At 38.1% G+C, this 21,193-nt stretch overlaps 2 protein-coding genes across 2 annotated transcripts in view; one reads left to right on the forward strand and one right to left on the reverse strand.

Moving 5' to 3' along the window:
- ADAM18 (ADAM metallopeptidase domain 18) overlaps window positions 1–1,329 on the reverse strand; it is a 96,598-nt gene extending 95,269 nt beyond the window's left edge. The window contains exon 1 of the mRNA XM_029226177.1: window positions 1,193–1,329. The gene's annotated coding sequence lies outside the window, so the exon portion shown is untranslated. The remainder of the gene's footprint in view (window positions 1–1,192) is intronic.
- Window positions 1,330–5,693: 4,364 nt separating this feature from the next.
- The window catches only part of LOC114897668 (A disintegrin and metallopeptidase domain 3-like), a 109,594-nt gene continuing 94,094 nt past the window's right edge, over window positions 5,694–21,193 (forward strand). Inside the window, 3 exon segments of the mRNA XM_029226696.1 lie at window positions 5,694–5,747; window positions 6,565–6,620; window positions 13,328–13,406. Coding sequence (XP_029082529.1) covers window positions 5,694–5,747; window positions 6,565–6,620; window positions 13,328–13,406 — 189 coding nt within the window.

Here is a 21,193-nt window from a genome sequence, read left to right on the forward strand (position 1 = left end):
ATTGATGAAGGACATAAACATTTAGATTCTGGAAACTGATCAAACCGAAAATAGAATGGGTCCAAAGTCACTTGCAACAAGAAAGATCATGACTAAACTGAAAACAATAAAAATATCTTCAAAGAAACCAGACAGTAATGTCATATAACCTATAGAAGAACACCAGTTTGAATGACAGTACATTTCTCATCTGACAGTCATGAAGTCTCAAAGGAAATACAAGAGCAATTCTCAAATGTTGACAAGAACATTACTTTCCAACATAAATTCTACATCTGGCAAATTTATCCTTTAAAAATTAAGGAAAAAGAGACTTTCTCCGACAGAGGAAAACTAACAGATTTAGTCTACAGCACACATACTCTAAGATAATGGCAAAAAGAAACTCCAAGAAACAAAGGTAATACATCACAAAAAGGCTTAGGTAGTCTTAAGGAACTGGGACAAACAGAAGGGTTTAAAATACGGGTAAATATAATGAACTATCCCTTCCCTCACGCAGTCCAGTAAAAATAAAATACTCATACGTTTTAAGTGGTTTCTTAATTACATGCGTTTCTGAAACACTGCCGTCATTGGTGTTTGTCCTAGTTTTCTGTGGCACTGTAATTTGTATAAGTGATGTTTCAGTGTCTGCAGTGAGCAAAACAGGTGTGAGCGTTCCCCAGCGCACGGCAGCATCCTTATCCTTCTCTTATTTGTCCTCTCCTATCACATCACTCGTGGATCTTCCAAGCCCGAGCGCACGCACGCGCACACACACATGCACACAGACATACACACACACAATCACACTGCGCAGGGTTCCAGGAAGAGGCTCCTCTAGAAGTGGGAGTGTTACTACCCCACCACCGTCCAGAGACCCTCGGGGTTGGCTGACCTCAGCCCTGGGTAGGTGAAGAAGGGCTGCTCCCAGGACCCCATCCAGGTTCCCTCCTCCCCCCACCTCCCTGGAAGACAGGCGCCCCCTCCTGCAGCGCAGGGTCCCGGAGTGAGGGACAACTATCTCAGTCCTGCTCAGAGCCCTCCGACCAGCGGGCCCGCCAGGGGCCTGAAACTGGGCGGGCTCGGACCCGACCCCGGACTCTCCCCAGCCTGGCCTGGGCTTCTGCAGCAAGGAGGGCGACGTCCCCCGCGCCAAGGGACTCTGTGACGACGGGCCACCCTCCTATCCAGCAGGGTCCTCACTTACGATGGCCCGCGGAGGTTAGCCGGCCCAGCTCTGAGAGGAGCAGCGAGAGAGACAGCATTGCGTGGCCGGCCGGCCTCGCCACCGCCATGGTGGTTGACTGGAATCCGTGCAGCGAGCGCGCGGGGCCCTGCGCTCTAGGTCCCGTCGGGGAGAGGCGGGAGCGGAGGGGCGGGGAGGGAGGGCACAGAGGGCGGAGGGGAGGGGCTGGGAGGGAGGGCAGAGCAGAGGGGAGGGGCGGGGCTGGGAGAGAGGGCGGAGCGGAGGGGCGGGGCGGGGCGGGTGCGGAGGGGCGGGGAGGGGTGGGGCGGGACTGGGGCGGGGAGGGGTGGGGCGGGACTGGGGCGGGGAGGGGTGGGGCGGGACTGGGGCGGGGAAGGATTGGAGTTGTCTGACCGGGCTGGAAGGCTACGTAGTATTCTACGTATAGTATGATGTCATTTGCAAAGTTATGTATTCAGTTCAGATTCTAGGGATCCAGACTTTTATTTCCAACAACCTGTTGAATACCTGATAGTCCACAAATGCCTGAAATTCAACATATCTTCAACCAAACTTATTATCTCCCAACTCCTGTACAAATCTGCTTCTTGTAAATGTGTTGCCACTATAATTTCAGTTGTCTAGTCATTAACAATTTCAGTAACCTTCATATAAAGTAGTCAACAAACCTGTCTTTTCTATATCTATTATAAGGGTAAACACAAATCTATAAAATAAAACATTAATTTTCTCTGGTACCAGAAATGAAAATGAAAAAGGACTCTTCTTTCTCTCTCTCTCTCTCTCTCTCTCTCTCTCTCTCTCTCACACACACACACACACACACACACACAGGCACAGGCACAGGCACACAGACACTCCCTTTTCTTAGACAACTTCCTTTAAAAACATGTAATTGTTAATCCTTTCTCTGTCTCTTGAAGGTGTAAATCTTTTTGAAAATTAAGTGCGACTCTAGCCAGCTTTACATTCCAGGGATGTTTTTCTTAAGTACTTTGTAGTCATCTGTTGCAATCATAAGCATTATGGAAAATAACTCTCTGTATCCCTGGCACCTCGGGATTTAGTCTCCAGCCTAGCCCCTCAGCTCCCAGCCCCTCTGCTCCAGGCTTCTAGTCCCGCCCCGCCCCGCCCCGCCCCTCCGCTCCGCCCTCCCTCCCAGCCCCGCCCCTCCGCCCTCTCTGCCCGCCCTCCCCGCCCTTCCGCTCCCGCCCCTCCCCGACGGGACCTAGAGCGCAGGGCCTCGCGCGTTAGCTGCAGTTTCCAGTCAACTGCCATTGCTGTGGCGAGGCCGACCACAGCAATGCTGTTTCTCTTGCTGCTCCTCTCAGGGCTGGGTCGGCTGACCTCCGCGGGCCATCGTAAGTGAGGACCCTGCTGGATAGGAGGGTGGCCCGTCGTCGCAGGGTCCCTTGGCGCGGGGGACGTCGCCCTCCTTGCTGCAGAAGCTCAGGCCAGGCTGGGGAGAGTCCGGGGTCGGGTCCGAGCCCGCCCAGTTTCAGGCCCCTGGCGGGCCCGCTGGTCGGAGGGCTCTGAGCAGGACTGAGATAGTTGTCCCTCACTCCGGGACCCTGCACCGCAGGAGGGGGCGCCTGTCTTCCAGGGAGGTGGGGGGAGGAGGGAACCTGGATGGGGTCCTGGGAGCAGCCCTTCTTCACCTACCCAGGGCTGAGGTCAGCCAACCCCGAGGGTCTCTGGACGGTGGTGGGGTAGTAACACTCCCGCTTCTAGAGGAACCTCTTCCTGGAACCTTGCGCAGTATGATTGTGTGTGTGTGCGCGTGCGTGCGCTCGGGCTTGGAAGATCCACGAGTGATGTGATAGGAGAGGACACCTGTTTTCCTTACTGCAGACACTGAAACATCACTTATACAAATTACAGTGCCACAGAAGACTGGGACAAACACCAATGACGGCGGTGTTTCAGAAACGCATGTAATTAAGAAATCACTTAAAAGGTATGAGTATTTTATTTTTACTGGACTGCAAGACCCAAATCAATTCATGCATACCCCTTCATGAAATTTTGTGTCCTAATGACAGTGTTCAAGAGACGTTTTGGTTTTGTCTGAGGGAGAGCAAGTGTTTTGTTTTCATTTCCCAAGTAATATATGAACGTTACGAAACAATTTTAAAACACAGACTCAGAGAAAAGAAATGCCCCAAATTCCTATCCCACAAAATGGCGTCTACAGTCTACTGTAGACTGTTTTCTAGAAAAGATGTTCGTTTAAAAATACTTTCTAAAAAGTAAATAAATAAGTAAAAATAATTTCTACATTTAAAATACCTTCTATGTAAGTGAGGCCATACTAATCTTTAGCTTGTAGCATGGTTTTAAAATGTCAGTATATAAAGCGTATCTTCATGCCTGTATTTACATACATAGGCATATATAAAGCTTTGTAAAAAGTAAAAGTAATGTTATTTCTGATCTGCTTAGAATAGTAAAGCGTGTACATTGTAAAATTAAATCTAGACAGTACAGAGACGTTAAGAAAGTGAATGGCTGCCTCACTTTCTAAAGGCAGTAAGTTTGAAGGGAATGAAGTTTTAGAGACATACATACACACATGCACATATACTTTTAATGATCATTTATGAGATTTGTAATTGGGTTTTTCATTTATGTGTAGAGTTAGGATTTATTTTTATGATAATAAATCCAGCCCTCTCATTATTTTTCCTAACTTCATGGTAACTTATGTGTAACATCATATAGTATTTCAAATTTTATACATGTAGGTAGTTTCATAAACCTTCCTGAATAGTCAATAGAATCAACAGGCAAACCACTATAAAAAATTTTGATAAGCATTGAAAAATGTCTACTGGAAAAGTTGCATTATATTTGACTTCCATTAACAGAAATAGTGACGCCTATCTTCCTGAGGCCTCTCCAGGTCTCTTCAGTCTTCTCATCTTTGCTCTTGTGTACATCCTAGTGAATGCTTCACTTTTAACAGGTATTTTTTGGTTAAACCTTAACAAAAGATGTCTTTCTGTATATTGACTATTTGAATCATTTTGTTAGTTGTCAGTTTCTTTCTGGTTTTGACTTCTTTTTTAATAAGAATAAGTAGCTTTGGATAGGACACTTTGTTTTCAAGAAGGAAGAAGTGTTGATGTAAGCACACAGGGATGGGAGAGGAATCCATTGATTAGAACCTCAGTGGCAAGATCGGAGAGGAATGTCCTCAAATGGCAGCTGAAAAACTGTACTAGACACTGGATCAGGTTTTATAGAGTGGTCTACTTCTGACTGGCTCACTCTGTGGTACCAAGAAACACCAGCGATTATGTATTTATAAAAGCTATCACACCCCCAAAATGAATATCTGGAGACGCTGAAATGTTTAGGAGAGTATAACGTACACTGGGAAGATGCTACCAAAAGAAAACATGAGGATCCATGATGATAGCAGGAAAAAGACAGTATTTGGTACACACACGTGTGCGCATGCACACACACACACACACCATTATGAGATAAGCATCGTTACATAATAATAATAAAATATTCAGTTCCTAGGTAACATATAAAAATTCTAAATTTGTATGACTTTAATAAAATGTCCTCAGCATATATAAAATGAAAACTGATAGCATGACAGGGAGACATTTTCAAATCCATTTCCATAGAGAGATCTTAAAATGTTTTTCTCAATTTTATGATTGACCATAAAATTCTTCATAAAGAAAATTTGAACAACAAAAAGAAACATTTTATTGATGGATAAAGTGAACCCAATGAAGTTTGTGTATTGTTTTCCCCTTTCTGTTCTATGTTAAGACTTGCTAGAGTCTAGGGATATCACACGTGAGGCTTTTACTAAATGATAAAACCTCTGGTGCAGCAAGACAAAGAGAATTCAGGCAAATGTCAGGAATCCAGGAAGCATCCGCAGTAAGCTAGCTCTCCGCGAACCGAACCTCTCCGTGCTCCCGGAACACGCTGAGTCTCTGGCTTGAAATCACAAGATTTATGGGAGGAAGTTTGGCTTTGGGAGAGCTCCTTGCAAAGCTTTCAGTGACTTTTTAAGTAGCCAAGCCAGTCTTGTCAAACTAGTTAGGGAAACACAACGGAAGCTAACCTTGGCCAGGGGAGTTTTGAACCCTACACAGTGCATTATAAATCTTACTGCCCTCTTCAGCCAAGAGTCAGAAACACCCAGACTTGTCGGTATCCCCAGAAATAGATAAGAGCTTTTCTAATCAAGCTGCACTTAATGCTCTATCTCCGTTGTAAATAATGCTTCTCAAGACTAGTTCTCATACTTTTCAAGAACATACAGTGTCATTCAACAGAATTGACCACAGCAAGGAAAATAAATAAACGCAAATATGGATAGTACAGAACTCATCATCTGGCAACAATACAATTAGGTTAAAACTTAACAGAATGACTGAAAAATGTATTTGGACATTTAAAAGTATACTTCTACGTGATTCATGGGTTGAAGGAGAAATCATAAATCACAATGGATATTAAATAATAAACAATGAACGAGAATGAAGAAATTACAAAGAAAAATTTGAATTCCGCTCTGAAGATGGTATAGGAGCATAATTTATAACCACAAATAATTAAACAAGCGACAGAAAATGGTCAGCAATTTAAAATTAGAAAAATAATTATAACCTTAAAATTCTTAAAGATGCTGCTTAAATTAAGAAGTAGAATTAATGAAAGACAAAAGTAAGCTGAAGTAGCCTGGATTCATAATGTCAAAAGTTGATTTCTGAGAAGAATATAAAACAGAACTTTTGGTGAGATAGACTAAGGAAAACGAAAAGGAGAAGGAAAAGATGTACTGTTAGAAATAAGACATACACAAATGTGGATTGGCCAATTGGATGTGAATTGCTAATATCATTCTTTAGGAATTGCCTTTTAACTTTCTTAATGGTGTCTTTAGGTGAACATCAGATTTTAGTTTAATTTTAGTTTCCTCTTAAAAGGGGACTTGCTTTGTATTGTTTAATTTTCCATTTATTTGCTGTAGAAATTGCAAAGTAGGAAAAGATAATAAAATTCAAGTTCCTTCAAAGGTTACTCAGCATTTCTAAATGTAACCATTTGAAGTTAAAAATTTGATGATGATAGTTAAATGCTAATGACTTATGCTCTTACTTTTGAAATAGACTTAGACTCCTAGATTTCATGTAAGTTCGATTATGATTCTGTCACACATTCCAAGATTGAAGAAAGATAACTGTAACTATAATTATATATATATATATAATTTTGATACACTCATGATACAATACATGCTTATATGAAAGAGTACATATATTTTTAAAAATCAGGGCTTCTGACTTAAGGATTTGAAATATCTAATAATTACATTCTCTCTGACTACTTTGCTGTAGGTCACCTATGCTATCAAAATTGACAGGAAAACATACACTCTCCACCTTGAAAAACAGTAAGTGGCCATGCTTCTTTTCATACAGTTGTTTTTAGTTTCTTACATTTTTACAATGACTACCTTAAATTGAGCCTAAATTTAGAGCCTAAATATGCAAGAGCATAAATGTTATATTTATTTAATATGTTAAGTCTTCTTGGTGATTCATGTCAGACTAGAATTTCGAGTCTTTATCTTTAGATTTTTAAATCTAATATTCAAACCCAACTGTAATTTAATGATATAAGTATTAAAGTATATCAGACACATGAAAATCATTTTATGTAACTCCTTAAAGTATAATTACAATTGCAACTATCAAGGGAATAAGTTTATCTGTCCATGATTAATTTTATTTGTTTCATGTCATTTTACATAATTATATGATTTTTAAGCATTTTATTTGATATTACACTCTAGTTTTGTCTCATTTTGCTATAGGATATATTTTTAATCTCTTCAGTTTTCTACTTCCACTCTGTGAGGAAACCAGTATCAATATCCTGTGTGTATCATTCCATGATTTTCTATTTTAAATTTCATCTTTACCTGAAATAAAACATATAGAAACCTACCAGAAAAGGGTTTTTTTTGTTTTGTTTTGTTTTCTTGCACAAATGGAAATAGTGTTCTGCAAGTGTCAGGTCTTATCTAATAATGGCACTTATTTTCTTGCTCTATGTATAAATTTTTACTCATTTTTAATGGATGAGATCCCATAGTATGTAATATTGATGGGTAATGAAGTTATTTCCAGGGAGATTTTGTTTCATAGTCTTGATATTAATAAATGGGCTTCTGGATCAAGCAGGATGAGTGCTGATAATAGTAATAATAATAAATAGTAATAATGAAAGCAACTGACATTTATTGAGCACGTACCATATTCCAGGCATATTTCTAAGCAATTTGCAGGTAGTAACTGATTAGTTTTCACAACCACCTCTAAGGTAGGCCTTCTTTATTACTCACATTCTATAACATGTAAAGATTTTGAGAGATATTGCCAGTTACTTTCTAAAAACCGTAGCAGTTTAGATTTCCAAAAGCATGCGTGATGTACTAAAATGTTGTATCTCATCTTAATGTCAGGTTGTATTTCCCTAAATGATTTCTCTAAATAGTTATTGGCTAGTTCATTTTCCTGTATGGGGTTTGCCTATTCACGTAGTTTTCTCATTATTATTTCTTATCATTTTAATATACTTTATTTTTTAGAGCAGTTTTAGGTTCCCAACAAAAGTGAGTGGAAGGCGCAGAGATTTCCCGTATATCCTTACACCCCACACGTGCATAGCTTCCTCCGTTATCAACATTCCCCACCAGAGTGATGTATTTGCTGTAACTGATGATCCTGCATTGACACATCATTCATTATCACCCAAAGTCCGTAGTTTATATTAGCATGCTAGTTTTTATATTGTTTTTTTCTATGAATGAATAAAAATAAAAAAGGAAAATTCTGAGATTAGTATAAACAATTAAGTTCTTACCATGAATGACGCACATATAAGCATTTTCCCTACATATTAAAAAAAAGGGCACATGGCCATAATAATGAAATCTATTATTCCCATACCCAGACCTCTTCAATCGTCTCACTCCGCAGTGCCGATTACCATTATGATATTGACACATATTCTTCTGCCATATTTTTAGGGTCTGTCATCCATATGTCTAAAGACCAATAAAAATCATGTTCTGATGCGTTCTTCAAATAGACACGAATGGAACAAGAGTGTATATTCCATTATACAATTTGTTATGGTGGATCAGAAGGGTAGGTAAGGGTGGACCTTAACATGGCGAATCACAAAAGTGACCCCAATTCTTTACCTTTCCCTGTATTTTCACTCTTTGCCATATAACTTTGAGGTTCTCTCATCAAGAGGTGGAGTGTATCAGCTCAACAACTACCTCACACTCATTCTTCATGGGTGTGAAGAGCCCAAGGTTAGAAGGGCTCTGTGCTTGGATTCATGCTCTTCTGATGCTATCCTGAGATTCTTAAAACTTTTGAATGAGAGGCCCCGCATTTTCATTTTACTTTGGGGGCCTGGCAAATTACTAGCCCAGTTTGGGGCTATGTCACTTACTTTGGCCAGAGAGATGTTGGCTGCCTTGATTCCAACACAGGCTTGAAAAAGCTGTCACGCTTTTCTGCTTTCCATCTTGTTTGTCATCCCCATGAGAATATGCTCGGGCTTAGCTTGCTGGACGATTAAAGACATGTGGATCACAGCCAAGGTGCTCTATTTATCCCTACAGCAGCCAACATTCAGCTGAATCCTGTACCACTGAGCAAGACTGGCCACAATTAGCAGAGCTGCCATGGCTACCCACACATGACCCACAAGTGTGAGCAATAGGTACTTATTGTAAGGTTGGATCTTAACAAACGGCACCGCGAAACAGAGGAAAGCTTCAAGTGAGCTTTATTAGGGAGCGCTCCCGGGCGAGGTTCACTGGTTCACTGGTCCGAGAGAAAGGGGCCAGAGAAGTCGCACCCGGGCGAGGGTTGGGCAAGATTTTATAGGGGAAGAAGGGAAAGGGGTGTGGTGAATCTGGGAGAGCGCAGGGTATTCCTTATTTGGTGGTCTTTTCGGGTATCCTGGGGGACCGTTAGTCCCGCCCCTCGAAAGGCGGGAAGGCTGGGCTGGGTTCAAAGTCCCAGGTCAGTTCCTGGAACTGGGTGGTCCGGAATGTCTCCAGGGCAGTTTCTGGAACTGGGTGGTCCGGAGAATTTCGGTCTGATGCAACCTGTGAATCTGATTGTGTTCCCCTGCCTCGGGCCAGTTGGCCTTACACTTATTAGTGTTCGTTGTGCAACATTTTGCATAATATTATTTGTTGAGATTCATTCATAATGATGTGTGCAAAACGGGTTTGTTTTTTAAAATGCATATGTAGCCATAAAATGAATATACTCCATTAATTATTTATCCTTCCATATTTATAGCAAGAACAGCTCTATCATGGACATCCTTGACCATGACTTCCTGGGCCCCAGTGAAATTGATGGATTATAAATAAGAAATTTCTCAAGTGCTATATAATGCCAGTTTTTTTCTTCAAAAGCCTTATAACCAATTTTTACTCATGCCAATAGCTTAAAAGTGTTTCTGTTCTCCACATTCTCGACAAAATGAATATCTTCACATACTTATTTTTGTTAATTAGTGGATGACAAATGCTGTTTTATTGTTGTTTTAATATGCACTTCACTGGTTATTAATAACACGTAGTATCTTTTCCAGTGTTTACTGACCGTTCTCATTGATTTGCTTTTCCTGAGATTTTGGTTTTTTTTTTTTTTTTTTTTTTGCCGGGGGCGGGGTGGTCGTTATTTTTTATTCATTTGTTTTGAGTTATTTATTTTCAACCTATGGCTTTATGTTTCTGTTTTTCTGGGTTTTGTTCCATGATCTATCGTGGGAAGTTTTGTTTTCTGTAGATATTAACACTTTATCTCCTCTATATGTTGCAGTTACGCCACCTACACTATTGATTGTCTTCTTCCTTTGTTTTTGGGATTTATTGCTATAAAAATGAAATTTTCATATAATCATTATATTCATATTTTCTATCCTAGGTTCTCAGATTCCTCTCTTGTGTCTGTTAGAAGTGATAGCATCACATTCGTATAGTATTTCTTAAAATTCTTTTTCCACTTAAGATGTAAATTCATAGCTTTCAGTTTCTTTAACAACAGTATTGCATTTTCCAACTTTCTTCAAAGCTTCTTTTTACTTTTTTTTTTTATTGCAGCTTTATGCTGACTCAGGTATCGTTTAGTTAGAATAACTTCAGATTATTTTCTTCAGATGGAATCTGCAGGTGGCATGCTTCCCGAATGGGTGCATGTCTGCAGATGTCTTTCTTGTTCTCATAACTGAATGACATTTGGCAATGTGTAGAATTTGTGAGTCATATTTCTTTTCTATAAATTTTTGCAATTTGATATAGTCTGTGTGAAGTGAGTTTTCCAGCAATTTCTGTATGTGGGTGAGTGTGAGTTTGTGTGTGTGTGTGTGTGTGTGTGTATTACATTAATACTCCCTAATATATCCCAAGTCCCTAAATTTTTCATTTTAATTTTCAGTCCCTACGCATTTTTTTTTCTTCTATGGGAAATCATTGCTTTCATCCTGGGTCTTACTTGTCTGTGTTCCATATCATAGTTTTTTCTACAACTATGATCAAATCTTTATTTTTGACATGCATTTTACCAGCATTTGTTTTCTGTTGGCTAGACCTATAATTCTGTTCACAGTAAGCAAATTCTCTTCGATACATTTATTGAGTTATTTAATATTAACTGTCATGTGTTTTAGTTTCAGAGTATACTTTTTTCTCTTGGAATGATCTCCTTGGAATGCTTATTCATTTCTCTTGAAATTAAGATTATTTTGTTCATCAATGCTACTTCATTTGGAACTAACTTTTAAGTTTTGCATGCTTTTTATTGTTCATTTTCCTTTCATTGGACATTGTTTTTCTTTCAGTGCTCATTTGTATTTTTGTTATGTCACTGATTAAGGCAGACTGTTTTGTTGTTTCATACAGAAACCAAAAGTATGCCTTTGAAAAAGGGCCCAGGATGAATAAATAAACTCGCAAACAAAATTTTTATCCTTTTAATAATGCTTGTCAAATATCTGTTAAGGTTTTTAATCTCTAATTTCTTTTTCCTGGGAACTACTTCTGGATTCCCATTTCCACCACCTCCATTTAAATGCTTACAGTTATTAAAAGGTGGCTCTGCCCTTGTTTCAGAATTCACGTTCTAGATGCTTTCACCTAAACCAACCCAGTCCATGCAGTTTTTCCTTAAATATATGTGGAATATAAACTGACAGATACCAGTTTTTCTCCGGGAACCTCTCTGGTTTTGTTATTTGAATTGAAGAAAAGGAAAAGTTTTCAAGAAGGAGAGGAAATAGATTATTACAGGATATTGAATATAGTTCCCTGTGCTATACAGCAGGTCCTTGTTGTTTATCTGTTTTGCATACAGTATTGTGTACCTGTTTAGTCCAAACTCCTAATTTATCCCTCCCCTCCTTTCCCCTTTGGTAACCGTAAGTTTGTTTTCTATGTCTGTGAGTCTATTTCTGTTTTATAAAGGAGATCATTTGTATCATTTTTTTTAGATTCTACATATAAGTGATATCATAGGATATTTGTCTGTCCAACTTACTTTTCTTAGTATGATAAAAGAATCTGAAAAAGAATATATATATATGTATGTGTGTGTGCATATATATATATATGTATATATATATGACTGAATCACTTTGCTGTACACCTGAAACTAACACAACATTGCAAATCAACTATACTTCACTAAAAATTTTTAAAAAAGAATGAGAGGACATGAAGGAGATAAGAAAAGTAGTGGTGAAAAAAAAGTAGTGGTGAAAAAAGTACTCTGTTAATGCTCTAGTTTCTCTTCCATTCTGGCCTTCACACCTTCTTGATGTTTGGAATCCATGAGAAATCCCATTGTCACTGTGATGGACTAGGGTTCTTGGACTCTTTAATCAATAGAAATTGATAAGTGGCCAGAGAAGGAATTCAGGCAAGGCTTTGTTGAGGCTCGTGCTGCAGCAGGAGGGAGTGAAAACAAGTGACAGGTTCCCTGGCTCACTCTCCGAGGAAGGTGGGCTGGATCCTTAAATGGGGTGAAGGTAGGGGCAGATTGGTGGTCTGCCCACTCGCCTGGTGGTGCTGTGTGCAGGGATCATGCGCAGTAAGTACCCTGCTTTTGCTCCTGGCACCTCCGGAGTGGCAGTCGGTTTGTGGCCTTTGTGTGTCTTATTGTTCATAATTACCCAGACTGCACATGCAGGCAGTTAGTTTTAGTCCCTTAGAGTCCCTCTGTCTTCTGTTGCTCGAGGAGACCTGTGTCCAGGCCAAGCGCTCCAGTAAAGGGTCCCGGGTCCCAGCCTGTCTCATCCCTACAGTAAATAACGATGTTAGATTGTACCATGATAATCACCATCCTCCTTGTAAGAAGATTTTAGTTCCATACCCTGTTTATGTCACGTTTTTCTATAGAAATAACGTATGAAATTTGAGCAAAAGACTAGAATCCCGCTTCTAAACAAAGGCTTTAAGATCTATCGTGTGCTTCTACAATTTTTCTCCTTCTGCTACGAGAAAAGCATGTTCCGTGGAGGGACCATGCCGTTTCCTAGATTCCAGAATGAAGGCAATGTGGAGCTGAACCTGCAGTAACCTTGTGAAGAACATTCATTGTAATTTTAAGGCACTGGGAATTTGGAGGATGCTTTGTAGCACAGCATAACTTCACAGAAACAAGCTAATGAAATAAGCATGTATTTTTTTGATTGTTTTTTATCAATCCATGGCTACTTATTAGCAAACTTTAACTAAGAGATTTACTCCATGAGATGTATTGATGGTTGAATCTATAAAAGAAAATTTTGTTGAGGGAATCTGGAAGTCCTGGATTTTACTAGACAGCAATCTGTGTCATTCCAGTGCCCACACTGGTATCCGGTCATCCTGGTTCTTGCTTTCTCTTATATACATAATGCGCTATCAGAAAGAAAGCTAGATAACGGAGAGATGAGCCCATTTAATTTTTGCGTATTTGAGCTTATAAAATGAAATGTAAGTTTGTTTAATTTCATGACTCTGGAAGTTACTTTTACTAATGCTATTATTACAACGAAGTATTATTATTTTGGTTGAATTAGGTCATTTTTAGACTCTCATTTCCTGGTGTATTCATACAACAAGTCAGGGATATTGTATCCAGATTCTTCATTTGTAAAGGTAAGTTTTACTTTATGTTGTGTAGATTTTTATTGTTATGTGGTGAACGTGCCATTGGTGGGAAGAAGAAGAATGCTTTATACTCGGCTGAATTACTGGGCAAACAGATTGATCACAAACCCAAACGTAATGTGGCAATTGCTCTGAAAGCATATAGAATAGAATGACTACCTTTAAAACTTGGAACTCAGGAATCACTTACCTGAAAAGGTCATTTACACTCTGTGGAAGTAGGAGTAGGAGTTTGAGAGGGGGAAAAAAGTGGGGAAAGGAACTAAGAAGCCACTGAACACAGGGAGAAGTTTTGATGGAGGTACCATAGGACCTGAGCAGTGGAGGGAACAGTGGAAACCACTTTACAGAAAGAGCACAGGAGAGTGAAGTTGCAAAAGCAATTTGAGTACAGAATCTGAATAGGTTTACATGAAAAACACAGGAATTTGAATTCTATCCCAAAATGCAGGTAAGAGTCAAGAAATGCTTAAAAGTATGTGAGAAAGTTGGCTTTAGTCTAAGATACGTAATTTGCCAGAATAGATGATGGGGAAGAGGCAAATGCTAGTGATTGGTCAGATTCTGTTGCTGTGTTGCAGTTGAGAGAGAATGAAATTTAAAATATGGTAACTCATACAACATTTGTCTTTCTCACCATCTACAAGTAGAAAGCAGGACAAAATCCATGAGACACTTGTTTTCAGACATTTGACAATTAAAAAAAAAAAATCAGGACATCTCTCTCTGACAGAAGGAAAACATGGAAGGCGAACCTCACACTGAACTTGGCCCTCTGACTGGAAATAACGTCTTAACTATAAGGGTGGAAGCAAACAGGACTCTTTAAGAATTTGGATTTTAAGAGTTTTTAAGAGTTTGGGCTGCTGAAGCAGCTGGAACTTGCAGGACCCAGGACCAGAGAAAAAAGGGACTCTGTGTTGATGTACATTTTTTCAGAGAAGGGGAGTTGTCCTTTGTTCCCTGACTGAGGATTAGACAGCATGTGTGGTGGGTAAGACTCTACTGAAGGGTCGAGAGTGAAATGGAGATAATACTAGCCGACGGAACAGTGTTGGGAGATGATGGATTTTCAGCGCAGGCAGTGTAAAGTGACCTTGCTAAAACCCAGACGTTCAGCTGAGACAGAAAGGCTGAGTGTCTGAAGGAAGGATCAAGCTCTAGAGTAAGAGACACTCTTGGTCACCCCCATTCCCCACCTCAAAGCCTAAAACACAGCGCGGAGACGATTGTGGATGGTTACCATTAAATTAATTGCCTTCTGACACAAACTGTGATGCTCTGTAAAGGGTTAAGCCATAGCCGTGGAAGGAAAGAATGCGATAAGTTCAGAAATCAATGAGAGAGAAAAAGGAGAAAGAATGGAATCATTAAAGCTCTGAATTTAGTTGTTTCAAAGGACTAATAAAATTAATAACCCCAAGTATGACTTATCTAGATCAGAAACAAATTCCACCAATATTAGGGGTGAAAGGAGATATTGCTAGTCATAAAGAAGATAAAATGATATCTTGGAGAACTGTGACAGCTTTATGCCAATAAATTTGATGATTTAGATGAAATGGACAGCTTCCTTGAAAAGTACAACTTATCAAGATTGAGAGAAGTAATAGAAAATCTCAGTCCCTTGAAATCTATTTTTAAAAGTTGAATTCCTCAACAGCTACTTTCCACAAAGAAACACCAGGTTTAGTTTTTCTCATACTTCACCAACTGAGAGTTTGGCTCTTCCGATTTTAAGCGATTGAAAAGAATGCTTCTGTGAACGTTCATGTACAATTGTGTAGGTGTGCAGTTTTATTTCTTTGGGATACATACCCAGGAATATCATTGCCAGATCATATGGTGAGTGTATATTCACTTTTGACAGAAATTACCAATCTTTTCTCCAGAGTGGCTGTACCATTTTAACTTTCTGCTGACAGTGAATGAGAGAGAAAAGAGTATCTGCATTCTTGCCATTTTGTTTGCTATTTAAATTTTACAATTTTATTTTAGCCATTGTGATAGATGTGTACTTTATCTCATGTAATTTTGACTGGCATTTCTCTGATGACTAGTGATGTTGATTATAGTTTCATGAGCTTGTTTGTCACTTTTTGTGAAATATCTGTTAATGTCTTTTGCCCATTTTCTCGTTGGACTTTTCTAGTTGGTTGGTTTTTCACTGCTGACCTTTGAGGAGTTTATATATTCTAATTATAGGTCCTTTACCAGATATGCGGTTTGCAGATGTTTGCTCCCAGTCTGTAATTTGCCCTTTCATCCTCATCATAAGGTCTCTGATCGAGCAGAATTTCTCCATTTTGATGAGAGTTAATTTATCAACTTTTCCTTTATGAATGGTAATTTGGCTCTCAAACCTAAGAAATCTATGTTGCCCTAGAGCTCCTGAAGATTCTGTGTATTTTTATTTTCTAAAAGTGTTATAGTTTTATTTACATTTAATGGTGTGTTCACCAGAGGTGATTTTGTATGAAGTGTGAGATTTGGATCAAGGTTCACTCACTTGACCAGGGATGTGGAATTGTTCCAACACTATTTCTAGAAAGGGTTGTTCTTCTGCATTGAGTTGCTTTTGCACCTTTGTCAAAAAGTCGGGGGCGGGGTCATATTGATGCGGATATATTCCTGGGTTCCTTATTCTGTGCAGATCTTCCATGTGACTCTCCTTCTGCCAGTATCCTGCTGCTTCTTCAGTTTGCCTGCATATTCAGCATTTATGTTGACTAGAGTGATTCCTTCCGCTTTATTCTTGTTCAAGATTTTTACACTATTCTAGATATTTTTCTTTTTCATATAAATTTTAGACTAAACTATCCTTTGTGTGCAAACAACCTTGCTAGCATCGTGATAGACACTGTTAAACCTACAGATGAATTTGGGGAGAATAGCCATATTTATTCTGTTGATTCTTCCAACCGTGAATGCAGTAAGAATCTCCATTTGTTTGGTCTTTTTTTAAATGTCGTTCATTAGCATTTTGTAATTTTAGCATTCAGATCCTGTAGATATGTTTTTAGGTTTATACCAAAGTATTTCATTTTCTTTGGAGCAATTGTAAATGGTACTCTATTTTAATTTCCGTTTACATATGTTTGTTGTTATCTAGAAATACAACTCTCATTTGTTTGTGTCAATCCTATATCCTTACAACCTCGATGAAGTCACATATTAATTCTATGAGGGTTTGTTTTTTTTTTTTTCTGTTAGATTCCTTGAGAATTTTTCCATAGTCAGGTCTTTTACAAATATGGCCTTCTGTTTTCTTCTTTTTCCATCTGTATACTTTTTATCTCTTTGCTTTACCTTACTGTACTTGTTACAACTACCGGTACTCTGTCAGATAACCATACTGATGGCAGACATCCTCACAATTTTCCCAATTGTAGGGATAAAGTATTCAGTCATTCACCATAAGGATAACATTAGATGTAAGGTTTTTTTTTATATACTCTTTATAAAGTTGTGGAAATTCACTATTTTTAGATTGCTAAGAATTTGTTTGTTTTTCTGCCCCATGAGGGGAGGTGTGTATTTAATTGTATCGGTTGCCTTTTCTGCATCCGCTGATATGATCATATGATTTTTCTTTTTTAGTGTGTTGATATAGTGGATTGCACTGACTGATTTTCAAATATTGAAACAATACCTAGAAAATACCTTTCAAACCTAAAAACCCCACAGCTTGGTCCTGGTGTATGATTCTTTTATTCATGCCTGGCTTTGATGTGCTAATAATTTCTTGAGGATTTTTTTGGTCAAAGTTCCTGAGAAATATTGATCTATGATTTTTCTGTTTTTGTACTGACTTTGTCTAATTTTTGGAGTAGTAATACTGGCCTCATTAAATACACTGAGAAAGATTACCTCTTCTTTTGTTTTTCTGGAAGATATTGTATAAAATACTTGTTAATGCTTAAGATGTGTGGTAAAATTCTCCAGTGAAATCACTGGACCTGGGGATTTTGTGTGTGTATGTGAGTGTGTACGTGGGAGGTTTTAAATTGCCAATTCAATTTATTTAATGGTTATAGAAATATTTTGTTTATCTGTTTCCTGTGTATGGCTTTGGTGGTGTGTGTTTAAGTAATTGGTCTATTTCATCTCAGTGGCATTTTGGCATGTATTTTCTTGCAGTCCTCATACCCTTTTAATGGCTACAGCAGCTGTAGTGATATGCTGGTTCACTTCCGACACTGATGAGGTATGTCGTCCCTTCTTTGTCGGTCTTGCTAGAGATTTTTCAGTTTATTGCACATATCAAAGAACCAGCTTTTTCTTGCTTTGATTTTCTTTACTGTTTTCTTATTTTCAACTTTGTAGTGTTTTGTTCTTATTCTTTTCTCCCTTATACCTTGCTTTGGGTTTATTTTGCTCTTCTTTTTCTAATTTGTTGAGGAAAAAACTTATATTATCAATACGTGACCATTCCTTTTTCTACTGTAAGCATTTTAGTACTAAAATTTCCCTCTCGACACTGCTTAGCTGTATCTCACAACAATATGGTGAGTTTTCATGTTCATTACAGATATATGTATTTTTAAATTTTCCTTTAAGGCTTCCTGTTTGTTTTTTTAAAGTCTGTTATTTACTTTACAAGTGTTTGGAGGTTTTGGTTTGTTCATTTTTTCTGTTGTCTGTCTGTTGAATTTTAGTTTATTTTGCTTTGGTCAGAGCGTATACCTTGTACAATTTCAATTTGTTTTTAATTTGTGAATGTTTGCGTCATGAGCCAGTATATTATGCTTGTAGGTGAATGTCCTTGGATACTTGAAAAAAAAATGTGTATTCTGTTGTTCTTGGGCGGACTGGTCCATAAATGTCATGGAGATCAGGTAGATTGATGCTGCGGTTCAGTTCTATATTTTGCTGATTTTTGGTCTAGTACCAGCAATAACCGATTGGAGCGTGTTGAATTCCTCCTTTACTGTTGTGGCTTTTGTCTTTCTCTTTCAGCTGTACCAGGGTTTGCTTCACATATTTTGAAGTTCTGTTGTTTGATGCCTATACATTTAGGATTGCTCTGCTTCTTGATAAGTGGATACTTTTATGATCACGTAGTGACTCTCTTTCTCCCTTGTAGATTTCTTTGCAATTAAGTTCACGTTCTCTGATATGATTTTTATCAATATTTGCATGACATATTTTCCATTCTTTTTATTTCAGTCTACCTAAAAATTTATGCCTGTAACTGAACCACTTTGCTGTACACCTGAAACTGACACCACCTTGTAAATCAGCTATACCCCAATATAAAATAAAAATTAAGTAAAAAAATAAAATCATTGGAAGTGGAAAAAAATTTATGTTGGAAGTGAGTTTCTTGTAGAGACTATTTAGTTGGGTCATAAGGTGTGCTTTTGTTTGTTTGATTTTTTTTTGTTTCCTCCATCTGCCTTGGGACTCAGTATTTTATTTGGTGTTTTTAGACTATTTACATTTAAAGTAGTGATTGATATGTTAGGGCTTTTGTCTGCTATATTTTTTTTCCTTTATTTTTTTTTTCTGTGCTACTCATTTCTTTTTTCTTGTTTTCTTCTTCTGGATTACTTGAACATTTTAAAGATTACATCATGATTTATTTATAGTGTCAATAGATTTTTCCCTGTTATACTTTTCTTAGGTTTGCTTGAGGTATTACAATAAACATATAGAACCTAGCCTACTGTTGTGGACTTTTTACTTCTTCAAGTGAAACCCTGAAACCCTACTTCCATTTAGGATCCTTTATCCTCTGTACTTTATAAATATAATTGCTCAAATATTCCTCTCCATACATTAGCCATAACATGATACTGTGTGATTGTTGTTTCAACTACCAAATATGATTTCAGAAACTCATGAAGGAAAGGATAGTTCATTATATTCACCCGTATTTTAAACCATTCTATTTGTCCCAGTTCCTTAAGACTACCCAAGCCTTTTTGTGATGTATTACCTTTGTTTCCTGGAGTTTCTTTTTGCCATTACCTTAGGGTATGTGTGCTGTAGACTAAATCTGTTAGTTTTCCTCTGTCGGAGAAAGTTTCTCTTTTTCCTTCATCCTTAAAGGATAAATTTGCCAGATATAGAATTCATGTTTGACAGTAATGTTCTTGTCAACATGTGAGAATTGCTCTTGTATTTCCTTTGAGACTTCATGACTTTCAGACGAGAAATGTACTGTCATTCAAACTGGTGTTCTTCTATAGGTTATATGACATTACTGTCTGGTTTCTTTGAAGATATTTTTATTGTTTTCAGTTAGTCATGATCTTTCTTGTTGCAAGTGACTTTGGACCCATTCTATTTTCGGTTTGATCAGTTTCCAGAATCTAAATGTTTATGTCCTTCATCAATTTTGTGAGGATTTCTGTTGACTTTTTTCTGAATTTATGTATATATATATATATATATATATATATATATAATTTTTTTAATTTAAGGTGGTAAAAATATTTAATATGAGTTCTACTCTTTTAACAAATTTTAAGCATAAATTACATTACTGTTGACATCAGTATGTTTTACAGAAGGTCCTGGAGCTTATTATTCATCCTGCTTAACTGAAACTTTATGCCCATTAAATAGTACCTCCTCATTTCCCCCTGGCCAAGCCCCTGGCAAACACCATTCCACTTTTGGGTGGTATGCATTTGAAGTTTAAATACTTCATAGAAATGGAGTCATGCGGTATTTGTCTTTCTGTGATGGGTCTGTTTCACTTATCATAATGTCCACAAGGTGAATCATGTTGTCACGTATTGCATAACTTACTTCTTTTTTAAGGCTACCTAGTATTCCATAGAATACATATACACCACATTTTCTTATCCACTCTTCTGTGGATGTGGCCACTTACGGTTTATTCACATCTTGGCTATTGTGGATAGTGCTGCAGTAAGCATAGCAGTGCCAATATCTCCTGCAGCCACTGTGTCAGTTCTTTGGGGTAACTGCCCAGAAGTGACATTGCTGGATCACAGGGAGTTCTGTTTTTCATTTTTACTATATTCTATAGCAACCGTTTCATATGCTCTACCCAGTGACAGAGTACATCAGTTCCAGCTTCCCACACCCTCGACAGCACTCTTTGTCATTTGTTCACACGATAATAGCCATCCTAACAGCCGTGAGGTGATATCTCACAAAAATAACATTTTGGTGTTACTTTGCATTTTTCTGGTAACTAGTGATCTCCCTGTTGACCACTTGGATGTCTTCTTTGTTTGTGTCTTATCTAATTTCTTTCATCAATACGTTGTAGTTTTCAGAGTACAAGGTTCCCACCTCCTTGGTTAAATTTGTTTGTAGGTATTTTGTGTGTGTGTGATCTTGTAAATGGATTTGTTTTCTTAATTTCCCTTTCCTTACAAATAGTTCTCTGTAAGTAGAGAAATGCTACTCATTATTGAATGTTGATTGTATATTCTGTAATATTATGGAGCTTGTCATTATATCTAAAACTTTGAGGGTTTTTGTGGAGTCTTTAGGTTTTGCTATCTATGAGATCATGTCATCTGCAAACAAAGATATTTTTACTTCTTTCTTTCCAATTTGGATGCCTTTTTATTTTTTTCTCTTTCCTTGTCGACTTGCTCTAGGTATAACTTCCCATCCTAGATTGAATTGAATTGGTGAGGTGGGCGTCCTTGCCTTGTTCCTGATCTTAGAGGAATAGTTTTCAGGTTTCACTGTTGAATATGTTGTTAGCTGTGGGCTTCTCATATATGGCCTTTATTAGGTTGTGCTGATTTCATTCTATTCCTAGTTTGCTGAGAGTTTTTCTTTTG

This window comes from Monodon monoceros, unplaced genomic scaffold (assembly GCF_005190385.1).
Source record: "Monodon monoceros isolate NGI ecotype Baffin Bay Population unplaced genomic scaffold, NGI_Narwhal_1 Super_Scaffold_17, whole genome shotgun sequence".
NCBI lineage: Eukaryota > Metazoa > Chordata > Mammalia > Artiodactyla > Monodontidae > Monodon > Monodon monoceros.